The 12,640-nt window shown below is 40.7% G+C and overlaps 2 protein-coding genes across 2 annotated transcripts; both read right to left on the bottom strand.

Moving 5' to 3' along the window:
- Nucleotides 1–123: 123 nt before the first annotated feature.
- On the bottom strand, nucleotides 124–2,273 carry LOC146027036 (uncharacterized). The gene is made up of 2 exons (XM_083158049.1): nucleotides 1,751–2,273; nucleotides 124–628 (listed from the first exon to the last, which is right to left on the bottom strand). The coding sequence occupies exons 1-2, from the start codon at nucleotides 2,194–2,196 to the stop codon at nucleotides 559–561; spliced, it is 516 nt and encodes a 171-aa protein (XP_083014175.1). The 5' UTR covers nucleotides 2,197–2,273; the 3' UTR covers nucleotides 124–558.
- Nucleotides 2,274–5,557: 3,284 nt separating this feature from the next.
- LOC146027035 (uncharacterized) lies at nucleotides 5,558–12,510 on the bottom strand. The gene is made up of 5 exons (XM_083158048.1): nucleotides 11,980–12,510; nucleotides 10,340–10,873; nucleotides 8,720–9,254; nucleotides 7,080–7,613; nucleotides 5,558–5,982 (listed from the first exon to the last, which is right to left on the bottom strand). The coding sequence occupies exons 2-3, from the start codon at nucleotides 10,781–10,783 to the stop codon at nucleotides 9,180–9,182; spliced, it is 519 nt and encodes a 172-aa protein (XP_083014174.1). The 5' UTR covers nucleotides 10,784–10,873; nucleotides 11,980–12,510; the 3' UTR covers nucleotides 5,558–5,982; nucleotides 7,080–7,613; nucleotides 8,720–9,179.
- Nucleotides 12,511–12,640: the final 130 nt, after the last annotated feature.

The raw sequence follows: 12,640 nt of genomic DNA, 5'->3' as shown, positions 1-12,640 counted from the left end.
ACTCGGTAAGCTGCAAGATCGCAGCTTAATGACACAACCAGAACCTGGCCCTAATGTATATACATATATACACATACACACACTATGCCATACCTTGTGAACTGGTTCCTTTATTCCTGGACGAGCAAGAAGTACGCTTCCATCTTCTTTTCCCAATACTTGTGCAGCTTCTGTGCACTCTGTATCTTCCGATTGATGGATCTTCTGCAGTAACGCAACCTTTTCTTGCAGCTCTCTTTGGTGCACTTGAAAATCCTCTTGCATTGTGTGTGCAATTTCATCCCACGTCGTGTTCTGGAATCTTGATTGAGAATTTCTTGCCTGTGAACCAAATAAATGTGCAGAGTGATGAATTACCTGGTTAATGAGTGTGTCGGTTTCTTCATCTGTGAAGTTTGGTCCCCTGTTGCAGGGGTCTTCTCCGGAGTCAGCTTCGTGGTCTGTCTGTGATGGTTGTTGGACATCTTCAGTCTGTCTCTGCGCTGATTCTTCTTCCTGTGAAGAGAGAGAAAACCTACTTCTTTCTTCTTGGGACATTGGTGAACCCAAAGCTTCAATCTATATTGACGCTAATTGTTCTTCCTCTGAGGGTCTCCTTCTTTCTTCCTGGGACATTTCTAAAAGAAAACTGAATAGAGAAATCAAATATGTTATACAATCAAAAACATTCATGAAGATTCATGAAGATTCATGAAGATCTACTATTCTACTATAAGTGATATTTTGTCCTTGTGACTGTTTTTATATACAAATCCAGTTTACAAGTGATATTTCACTAATATGCTCTGCCATATATATAATATATATAGACATATATATATATATATATATACACACACACACACACACACGGCCTAGTACAGACACTACTACACCATGTAATGTATAAAAAATGAAATTTTGTCCTATTGTCTTTCTATAAAAATCCAGATTACAAGCGAAGATAGTGATCTTTTACATACAAGCATATTGAATACTGGCCGAATCAACTCTAAAAATGTAAATTTAAATGAATTACTGTTAATTGTTATTTAATATAAACACACACAATTTTCGCTGTACGCTCATTTATGTTCCAGCATAACTCCGCAATTACTGCAGAAATGTACACCAATCATAGTACACATATTACTTGCCCCCACAGTGTTTGTTCCCTGATTGTAACACATCACTAGCACTGATGTAGCAGCACAGATTATTACAGCATAACTTCAAAGACTGGAGCAATTGACACAAAGCATGGTACACATCAATTACAATCTGAACAAATACTGTAGGGGAAACACCCCGGGCACTCCTAGGGGTGGGGCAGCAGCACAGACTATATCAGGACATTCATGATATGTCAGTGATGCATAGTTGCTTACCCTCCTGCATTCTGCAGGAAACTCCCTTAAATAGCAGCAATCTCCCACCCTGCCTCATTATTCTACCAATCTGCCTCATGTCACCTAGCCCACAGAACACAGTTTTTTTGGGGGAAAAATGGAATAAGAGTTAGATACAGATTCATCAGCACCATTTCCCAGCACTTTACCAAGTATAGTATCTCTTACTCCAGCTGTGGACACTTGTGAGGGGATGTGTCTTTGTATCAAATCCCCTTGCATGGTTGCAAGGGGATGTGGAGGTGATTCAGCAGGGCAGGCCCTCAAAGACACGGTAAGCTGCAAGATCGCAGCTTAATGACACAACCAGAACCTGGCCCTAATGTATATACATATATACACATACACACACTATGCCATACCTTGTGCACTGGTTCCTTTCTTCCTGGACGAGCAAGAAGTACGCTTCCATCTTCTTTTCCCCCAATACTTGTGCAGCTTCTGTGCACTCTGTATCTTCCGATTGATGGATCTTCTGCAGTAACGCAACCTTTTCTTGCAGCTCTCTTTGGTGCACTTGAAAATCCCCTTGCATTGTGTGTGCAATTTCATCCCACGTCGTGTTCTGGAATCTTGATTGAGAATTTATTGCCTGTGAATCAAATAAATGTGCAGTGTGATGAATTACCTGGTTAATGAGTGTGTCGGTTTCTTCATCTGTGAAGTTTGGTCCCCTTTTGCAGGGGTCTTCTCCGGAGTCAGCTTCGTGGTCTGTCTGTAATGGCTGTTGGACAACTTCAGTCTGTCTCTGCGCTGATTCTTCTTCCTGTGAAGAGAGAGAAAACCTACTTCTTTCTTCTTGGGACATTGGTGAACCCAAAGCTTCAATCTATCTTGACGCTGATTGTTCTTCCTCTGAGGGACTCCTTCTTTCTTCCTGGGACATTTCTAAAAGAAAACTGAATAGAGAAATCAAATATGTTATACAATCAAAAAGATTCATGAAGATCTACTATTTTACTATAAGTGATCATTTGTCCTTGTGACTGTTTTTATATACAAATCCAGTTTACAAGTGATATTTCACTAATATGCTCTGCCATATATATATATATATATATACACACACACACACACACACAAACAAACACACAAACACACAAACACAGCCTAGTACAGACACTACTACACCATGTAATGTATAAAAGGTAAAATTTTGTCCTATTGTCTTTCTATAAAAATCCAGATTACAAGCGAAGATAGTGATCTTTTACATACAAGAATATTGAATACTGGCCGAATCAACGCTAAAAATGTAAATTTAAATGAATTACTGTTAATTTTTATTTAATAAAAAAACCTCAATTTTCGCTGTACGCTCATTTATGTTCCAGCATAACTCCGCAATTACTGCAGAAATGTACACCAATCATAGTACACATATTACTTGCACCCACAGTGTTTGTTCCCAGATTGTAACACACCACTAGCACTGATGTAGCAGCACAGAGTATTACAGCATAACTTCAAAGACTGGAGCAATTGACACAAAGCATGGTACACATCAATTACAATCTGAACAAATACTGTAGGGGAAACACCCCGGGCACTCCTAGGGGTGGGGCAGCAACACAGACTGAGGGCGAGATTCTATATAGAAGAGATGCGGTAAAAACCCCGTTTTCGGGGTTTCTAACGCATCTCTATATGCTATATTGTGCCTCCGCAGTGTCAGCGCTGCGGAGGGAATCGCCAGCAAAAGCTGGCGAATCCCTGCAGAAGCCTGTGGGCTTCTTACCGCAGCGCTGTTTGAGGGATCCGTCACGGATCCCTCCCAGCGTGCCCTGCGGCCGGCGCCGGGGTCTGCGCATGCGCAGATGGACTCCCGGGTCACAGACCCGGAAGTCCAGCACCGGCACCGCATCGCAAGGGACAGCTCTTACCGCAAGAGCTGTTCCTTGCGTTAATAACGGCATATGTTACAGCATATGCCATTATTAAAAATGCGATGTCCGGCGAAGGGGGGCCGCGGATGTTATAACATCCCGCCCCAAATCAGGACATTCATGATATGTCAGTGATGCATAGTTGCTTACCCTCCTGCATTCTGCAGGAAACTCCCTTAAATAGCAGCAATCTCCCTCCCTGCCTCATTATTCTACCAATTTGCCTCATGTCACCTAGCCCAGAGTACACAGTTTTTTGGGGGGAATAATGGAATAATAGTTAGATACAGATTCATCAGCACCATTTCCCAACACTTTACCAAGTATAGTATCTCTTACTCCAGCTGTGGACACTTGTGAGGGGATGTGTCTTTGTATCAAATCCCCTTGCATGGTTGCAAAGGGATGTGGAGGCGATTCAGCAGGGCAGGCCCTCAAAGACTCGGTAAGCTGCAAGATCGCAGCTTAATGACACAACCAGAACCTGGCCCTAATGTACATACATATATACACATACACACACTATGCCATACCTTGTGAACTGGTTCCTTTCTTCCTGGACGAGCAAGAAGTACGCTTCCATCTTCTTTTCCCAATACTTGTGCAGCTTCTGTGCACTCTGTATCTTCCGATTGATGGATCTTCTGCAGTAACGCAACCTTTTCTTGCAGCTCTCTTTGGTGCACTTGAAAATCCTCTTGCATTGTGTGTGCAATTTTATCCCACGTCGTGTTCTGGAATCTTGATTGAGAATTTCTTGCCTGTGAACCAAATAAATGTGCAGAATGATGAATTACCTGGTTAATGAGTGTGTCGGTTTCTTCATCTGTGAAGTTTGGTCCCCTGTTGCAGGGGTCTTCTCCGGAGTCAGCTTCGTGGTCTGTCTGTGATGGTTGTTGGACATCTTCAGTCTGTCTCTGCGCTGATTCTTATTCCTGTGAAGAGAAAGAAAACCTACTTCTTTCTTCTTAGGACATTGGTGAACCCAAAGCTTCAATCTATCTTGACGCTGATTGTTCTTCCTCTGAGGGACTCCTCCTTTCTTCCTGGGACATTTCTAAAAGAAAACTGAATAGAGAAATCAAATATGTTATACAATCAAAAAGATTCATAAAGATTTATAAAGATCTACTATTCTACTATAAGTGATATTTTGTCCTTGTGACTGTTTTTATATACAACTCCAGTTTACAAGTCATATTTCACTAATATGCTCTGCCATATATATATATATATATATATATATATATATATATATATATATACACACACACACACACAGCCTAGTACAGACACTACTACACCATGTAATGTATAAAAGGTGAAATTTTGTCCTATTGTCTTTCTATAAAAATCCAGATTACAAGCGAAGATAGTGATCTTTTACATACAAGCATATTGAATACTGGCCGAATCAACGCTAACATTTAAATGAATTACTGTTAATTTTTATTTAATAAAAAAACCTCAATTTTCGCTGTACGCTCATTTATGTTCCAGCATAACTCCGCAATTACTGCAGAAATGTACACCAATCATAGTACACATATTACTTGCCCCCACAGTGTTTGTTCCCAGATTGTAACACATCACTAGCACTGATGTAGCAGCACAGAGTATTACAGCATAACTCTGGAAAGACTGGAGCAATTGACACAAAGCATGGTACACATCAATTACAATCTGAACAAATACTGTAGGGGAAACACCCCGGGCACTCCTAGGGGTGGGGCAGCAGCACAGACTATATCAGGACATTCATGATATGTCAGTGATGCATAGTTGCTTACCCTCCTGCATTCTCCAGGAGACTCTCTTAAATAGCAGCAATCTCCCTCCCTGGCTCATTAGTCTACCAATCTGCCTCATGTCACCTAGCCCACAGAACACAGTTTTTTGGGGGGAAAAATGGAATAAGAGTTAGATACAGATTTATCAGCACCATTTCCCAGCACTTTACAAAGTATAGTATCTCTTACTCCAGCTGCGGGCACTTGTGAGGGGATGTGTCTTTGTATCAAATCCCCTTGCATGGTTGCAAGGGGATGTGGAGGCGATTCAGCAGGGCAGGCCCTCAAAGACTCGGTAAGCTGCAAGATCGCAGCTTAATGACACATCCAGAACCTGGCCCTAATGTACATACATATATACACATACACACACTATGCCATACCTTGTGAACTGGTTCCTTTCTTCCTGGACGAGCAAGAAGTACGCTTCCATCTTCTTTTCCCAATACTTGTGCAGCTTCTGTACACTCTGTATCTTCCGATTGATGGATCTTCTGCAGTAACGCAACCTTTTCTTGCAGCTCTCTTTGGTGCACTTGAAAATCCCCTTGCATTGTGTGTGCAATTTCATCCCACGTCGTGTTCTGGAATCTTGATTGAGAATTTCTTGCCTGTGAACCAAATAAATGTGCAGAGTGATGAATTACCTGGTTAATGAGTGTGTCGGTTTCTTCATCTGTGAACTTTGGTCCCCTGTTGCAGGGGTCTTCTCCGGACTCAGCTTCATGGTCTGACTGTGATGGTTGATGGACATCTTCAGTCTGTCTCTGCGCTGATTCTTCTTCCTGTGAAGAGAGAGAAAACCTACTTCTTTCTTCTTGGGACATTGGTGAACCCAAAGCTTCAATCTATCTTGACGCTGATTGTTCTTCCTCTGAGGGTCTCCTCCTTTCTTCCGGGGACATTTCTAAAAGAAAACTGAATAGAAAAATCAAATATGTTATACAATCAAAAAGATTCATGGAGATCTACTATTTTACTATAAGTGATATTTTGTCCTAGTGACTGTTTTTATATACAAATCCAGTTTACAAGTGATATTTCACTAATATGCTCTGCCATATATATATATATATATTTATATATATATATATACACAAACACACACAAACACAGCCTAGTACAGACACTACTACACCATGTAATGTATAAAAAGTGAGATTTTGTCCTATTGTCTTTCTATAAAAATGCAGATTACAAGCGAAGATAGTGATCTTTTACATACAAGAATATTGAATACTGGCCGAATCAACTCTAAAAATGTAAATTTAAATGAATTACTGTTAATTGTTATTTAATAAAAAAACACAATTTTCGCTGTACGCTCATTTATGTTCCAGCATAACTCCGCAATTACTGCAGAAATGTACACCAATCATAGTACACATATTACTTGCCCCCACAGTGTTTGTTCCCAGATTGTAACACATCACTAGCACTGATGTAGCAGCACAGAGTATTACAGCATAACTCTGGAAAGACTGGAGCAATTGACACAAAGCATGGTACACATCAATTACAATCTGAACAAATACTGTAGGGGAAACACCCGGGGCACTCCTAGGGGTGGGGCAGCAGCACAGACTATATCAGGACACTCATGATATGTCAGTGATGCATAGTTGCTTACCCTCCTGCATTCTGCAGGAGACTCCCTTAAATAGTAGCAATCTCCCTCCCTGCCTCATTAGTCTACCAATCTGCCTCATGTCACCTAGCCCACAGAACACAGTTTTTTGGGGGGGAAAAATGGAATAGAAGTTTGATACAGATTCATCAGCACCATTTCCCAGCACTTTACCAAGTATAGTATCTCTTACTCCAGCTGCGGACACTTGTGAGGGGATGTGTCTTTTTTATCAAATCCCCTTGCATGGTTGCAAGGGGATGTGGAGGCGATTCAGCAGGGCAGGCCCTCAAAGACTCGGTAAGCTGCAAGATCGCAGCTTAATGACACAACCAGAACCTGGCCCTAATGTATATACATATATACACATACACACACTATGCCATACCTTGTAAACTGGTTCCTTTCTTCCTGGACGAGCAAGAAGTACGCTTCCATCTTCTTTTCCCAATACTTGTGCAGCTTCTGTGCACTCTGTATCTTCCGATTGATGGATCTTCTGCAGTAACGCAACCTTTTCTTGCAGCTCTCTTTGGTGCACTTGAAAATCCTCTTGCATTGTGTGTGAAATTTTATCCCACGTCGTGTTCTGGAATCTTGATTGAGAATTTCTTGCCTGTGAACCAAATAAATGTGCAGAATGATGAATTACCTAGTTAATGAGTGTGTCGGTTTCTTCATCTGTGAAGTTTGGTCCCCTGTTGCAGGGGTCTTCTCCGGAGTCAGCTTCATGGTCTGTCTGTGATGGTTGTTGGACATCTTCAGTCTGTCTCTGCGCTGATTCTTCTTCCTGTGAAGAGAGAGAAAACCTACTTCTTTCTTCTTGGGACATTGGTGAACCAAAGCTTCAATCTATCTTGACGCTGATTGTTCTTCCTCTGAGGGTCTCCTTCTTTCTTCCTGGGACATTTCTAAAAGAAAACTGAATAGAGAAATCAAATATGTTATACAATCAAAAAGATTCATAAAGATCTACTATTCTACTATAAGTGATATTTTGTCCTTGTGACTGTTTTTATATACAAATCCAGTTTACAAGTGGTATTTCACTAATATGCTCTGCCATATATATAATATATATATATATATATATATATATATATATATATATATACACCCATACATACACAAACACAGCCTAGTACAGACACTACTACACCATGTAATGTATAAAAGGTGAAATTTTGTCCTATTGTCTTTCTATAAAAATCCAGATTACAAGCGAAGATAGTGATCTTTTACATACAAGCATATTGAATACTGGCCGAATCAACGCTAACATTTAAATGAATTACTGTTAATTTTTATTTAATAAAAAAACCTCAATTTTCGCTGTACGCTCATTTATGTTCCAGCATAACTCCGCAATTACTGCAGAAATGTACACCAATCATAGTACACATATTACTTGCCCCCACAGTGTTTGTTCCCTGATTGTAACACACCACTAGCACTGATGTAGCAGCACAGAGTATTACAGCATAACTCTGGAAAGACTGGAGCAGTTGACACAATGCATGGTACACATCCATTACAATCTGAACAAATACTGTAGGGGAAACACCCCGGGCACTCCCATTGGTGGGGAAGCAGCACAGACTATATCAGGACATTCATGATATGTCAGTGATGCATAGTTGCTTACCCTTCTGCATTCTGCAGGAAACTCCCTTAAATAGCAGCAATCTCCCTCCCTGCCTCATTAGTCTACCAATCTGCCTCATGTCACCTAGCCCACAGAACACAGTTTTTTTGGGGGGAAAATGGAATAAGAGTTAGATACAGATTCATCAGCACCATTTCCCAGCACTTTACAAAGTATAGTATCTCTTACTCCAGCTGCGGGCACTTGTGAGGGGATGTGTCTTTGTATCAAATACCCTTGCATGGTTGCAAGGGGATGTGGAGGCGATTCAGCAGGGCAGGCCCTCAAAGACTCGGTAAGCTGCAAGATCGCAGATTAATGACACAACCAGAACCTGGCCCTAATGTACATACATATATACACATACACACACTATGCCATACCTTGTAAACTGGTTCGTCTCTTCCTGGACGAGCAAGAAGTACGCTTCCATCTTCTTTTCCCAATACTTGTGCAGCTTCTGTGCACTCTGTATTTTCCGATTGATGGATCTTCTGCAGTAATGCAACCTTCTCTTGCAGCTCTCAGTGGTGCACTTGAAAATCCCCTTGCATTGTGTGTGCAATTTCATCCCACGTCGTGTTCTGGAATCTTGATTGAGAATTTCTTGCCTGTGAACCAAATAAATGTGCAGAGTGATGAATTACCTGGTTAATGAGTGTGTCGGTTTCTTCATCTGTGAACTTTGGTCCCCTGTTGCAGGGGTCTTCTCCGGAGTCAGCTTCGTGGTCTGTCTGTAATGGTTGTTGGACAACTTCAGTCTGTCTCTGCGCTGATTCTTCTTCCTGTGAAGAGAGAGAAAACCTACTTCTTTCTTCTTGGGACATTGGTGAACCCAAAGCTTCAATCTATCTTGACGCTGATTGTTCTTCCTCTGAGGGTCTCCTCCTTTCTTCCGGGGACATTTCTAAAAGAAAACTGAATAGAAAAATCAAATATGTTATACAATCAAAAAGATTCATGAAGATCTACTATTTTACTATAAGTGATATTTTGTCCTAGTGACTGTTTTTATATACAAATCCAGTTTACAAGTGATATTTCACTAATATGCTCTGCCATATATATATATATTTATATATATATACACAAACACACACAAACACAGCCTAGTACAGAAACTACTACACCATGTAATGTATAAAAAGTGAGATTTTGTCCTATTGTCTTTCTATAAAAATGCAGATTACAAGCGAAGATAGTGATCTTTTACATACAAGAATATTGAATACTGGCCGAATCAACTCTAAAAATGTAAATTTAAATGAATTACTGTTAATTGTTATTTAATAAAAAAACACTTTTCGCTGTACGCTCATTTATGTTCCAGCATAACTCTGCAATTACTGCAGAAATGTACACCAATCATAGTACACATATTACTTGCCCCCACAGTGTTTGTTCCCAGATTGTAACACATCACTAGCACTGATGTAGCAGCACAGAGTATTACAGCATAACTCTGGAAAGACTGGAGCAATTGACACAAAGCATGGTACGCATCGATTACAATCTGAACAAATACTGTAGGGGAAACACCCCGGGCACTCCTAGGGGTGGGGCAGCAGCACAGACTATATCAGGACATTCATGATATGTCAGTGATGCATAGTTGCTTACCCTCCTGCATTCTCCAGGAGACTCTCTTAAATAGCAGCAATCTCCCTCCCTGGCTCATTAGTCTACCAATCTGCCTCATGTCACCTAGCCCACAGAACACAGTTTTTTTGGGGGAAAAATGGAATAAGAGTTAGATACAGATTTATCAGCACCATTTCCCAGCAATTTACAAAGTATAGTATCTCTTACTCCAGCTGCGGGCACTTGTGAGGGGATGTGTCTTTGTATCAAATACCCTTGCATGGTTGCAAGGGGATGTGGAGGCGATTCAGCAGGGCAGGCCCTCAAAGACTCGGTAAGCTGCAAGATCGCAGCTTAATGACACAACCAGAACCTGGCCCTAATGTATATACATATATACACATACACACACTATGCCATACCTTGTAAACTGGTTCCTTTCTTCCTGGACGAGCAAGAAGTACGCTTCCATCTTCTTTTCCCAATACTTGTGCAGCTTCTGTGCACTCTGTATCTTCCGATTGATGGATCTTCTGCAGTAACGCAACCTTTTCTTGCAGCTCTCTTTGGTGCACTTGAAAATCCTCTTGCATTGTGTGTGAAATTTTATCCCACGTCGTGTTCTGGAATCTTGATTGAGAATTTCTTGCCTGTGAACCAAATAAATGTGCAGAATGATGAATTACCTGGTTAATGAGTGTGTCGGTTTCTTCATCTGTGAAGTTTGGTCCCCTGTTGCAGGGGTCTTCTCCGGAGTCAGCTTCGTGGTCTGTCTGTGATGGTTGTTGGACATCTTCAGTCTGTCTCTGCGCTGATTCTTCTTCCTGTGAAGAGAGAGAAAACCTACTTCTTTCTTCTTGGGACATTGGTGAACCAAAGCTTCAATCTATCTTGACGCTGATTGTTCTTCCTCTGAGGGTCTCCTTCTTTCTTCCTGGGACATTTCTAAAAGAAAACTGAATAGAGAAATCAAATATGTTATACAATCAAAAAGATTCATAAAGATCTACTATTCTACTATAAGTGATATTTTGTCCTTGTGACTGTTTTTATATACAAATCCAGTTTACAAGTGGTATTTCACTAATATGCTCTGCCATATATATAATATATACATATATATATATATATATATATATATATATATACACCCATACATACACAAACACAGCCTAGTACAGACACTACTACACCATGTAATGTATAAAAGGTGAAATTTTGTCCTATTGTCTTTCTATAAAAATCCAGATTACAAGCGAAGATAGTGATCTTTTACATACAAGCATATTGAATACTGGCCGAATCAACGCTAACATTTAAATGAATTACTGTTAATTTTTATTTAATAAAAAAACCTCAATTTTCGCTGTACGCTCATTTATGTTCCAGCATAACTCCGCAATTACTGCAGAAATGTACACCAATCATAGTACACATATTACTTGCCCCCACAGTGTTTGTTCCCTGATTGTAACACACCACTAGCACTGATGTAGCAGCACAGAGTATTACAGCATAACTCTGGAAAGACTGGAGCAGTTGACACAATGCATGGTACACATCCATTACAATCTGAACAAATACTGTAGGGGAAACACCCCGGGCACTCCCATTGGTGGGGAAGCAGCACAGACTATATCAGGACATTCATGATATGTCAGTGATGCATAGTTGCTTACCCTTCTGCATTCTGCAGGAAACTCCCTTAAATAGCAGCAATCTCCCTCCCTGCCTCATTAGTCTACCAATCTGCCTCATGTCACCTAGCCCACAGAACACAGTTTTTTGGGGGGAAAAATGGAATAAGAGTTAGATACAGATTCATCAGCACCATTTCCCAGCACTTTACAAAGTATAGTATCTCTTACTCCAGCTGCGGGCACTTGTGAGGGGATGTGTCTTTGTATCAAATACCCTTGCATGGTTGCAAGGGGATGTGGAGGCGATTCAGCAGGGCAGGCCCTCAAAGACTCGGTAAGCTGCAAGATCGCAGCTTAATGACACAACCAGAACCTGGCCCTAATGTACATACATATATACACATACACACACTATGCCATACCTTGTAAACTGGTTCGTCTCTTCCTGGACGAGCAAGAAGTACGCTTCCATCTTCTTTTCCCAATACTTGTGCAGCTTCTGTGCACTCTGTATTTTCCGATTGATGGATCTTCTGCAGTAATGCAACCTTCTCTTGCAGCTCTCTTTGGTGCACTTGAAAATCCCCTTGCATTGTGTGTGCAATTTCATCCCACGTCGTGTTCTGGAATCTTGATTGAGAATTTCTTGCCTGTGAACCAAATAAATGTGCAGAGTGATGAATTACCTGGTTAATGAGTGTGTCGGTTTCTTCATCTGTGAAGTTTGGTCCCCTGTTGCAGGGGTCTTCTCCGGAGTCAGCTTCGTGGTCTGTCTGTAATGGTTGTTGGACAACTTCAGTCTGTCTCTGCGCTGATTCTTCTTCCTGTGAAGAGAGAGAAAACCTACTTCTTTCTTCTTGGGACATTGGTGAACCCAAAGCTTCAATCTATCTTGACGCTGATTGTTCTTCCTCTGAGGGTCTCCTCCTTTCTTCCGGGGACATTTCTAAAAGAAAACTGAATAGAAAAATCAAATATGTTATACAATCAAAAAGATTCATGAAGATCTACTATTTTACTATAAGTGATATTTTGTCCTAGTGACTGTTTTTATATACAAATCCAGTTTACAAGTGATATTTC

Source organism: Crinia signifera, chromosome 8 (genome assembly GCF_055691185.1).
Source record: "Crinia signifera chromosome 8, ASM5569118v1, whole genome shotgun sequence".
Taxonomy (NCBI): Eukaryota; Metazoa; Chordata; class Amphibia; order Anura; family Myobatrachidae; genus Crinia; species Crinia signifera.
Note: the sequence above shows the minus strand (reverse complement) of the source record. Positions and strands in the feature narration are given on the sequence as shown.

Coding starts and splice junctions, on each gene's coding strand:
- LOC146027036 (XM_083158049.1), bottom strand. CDS start 2,196: ATGTCCCAAGAAGAAAGAAGTAGGTTTTCTCTCTCTTCACAGGAAGAA. Junction 629..1,750: donor GAAAGGAACCAGTGCACAAG/GTATGGCATAGT, acceptor TTCTCTATTCAG/TTTTCTTTTAGAAATGTCCC.
- LOC146027035 (XM_083158048.1), bottom strand. CDS start 10,783: ATGTCCCAAGAAGAAAGAAGTAGGTTTTCTCTCTCTTCACAGGAAGAA. Junction 9,255..10,339: donor GAAAGGAACCAGTTTACAAG/GTATGGCATAGT, acceptor TTTTCTATTCAG/TTTTCTTTTAGAAATGTCCC.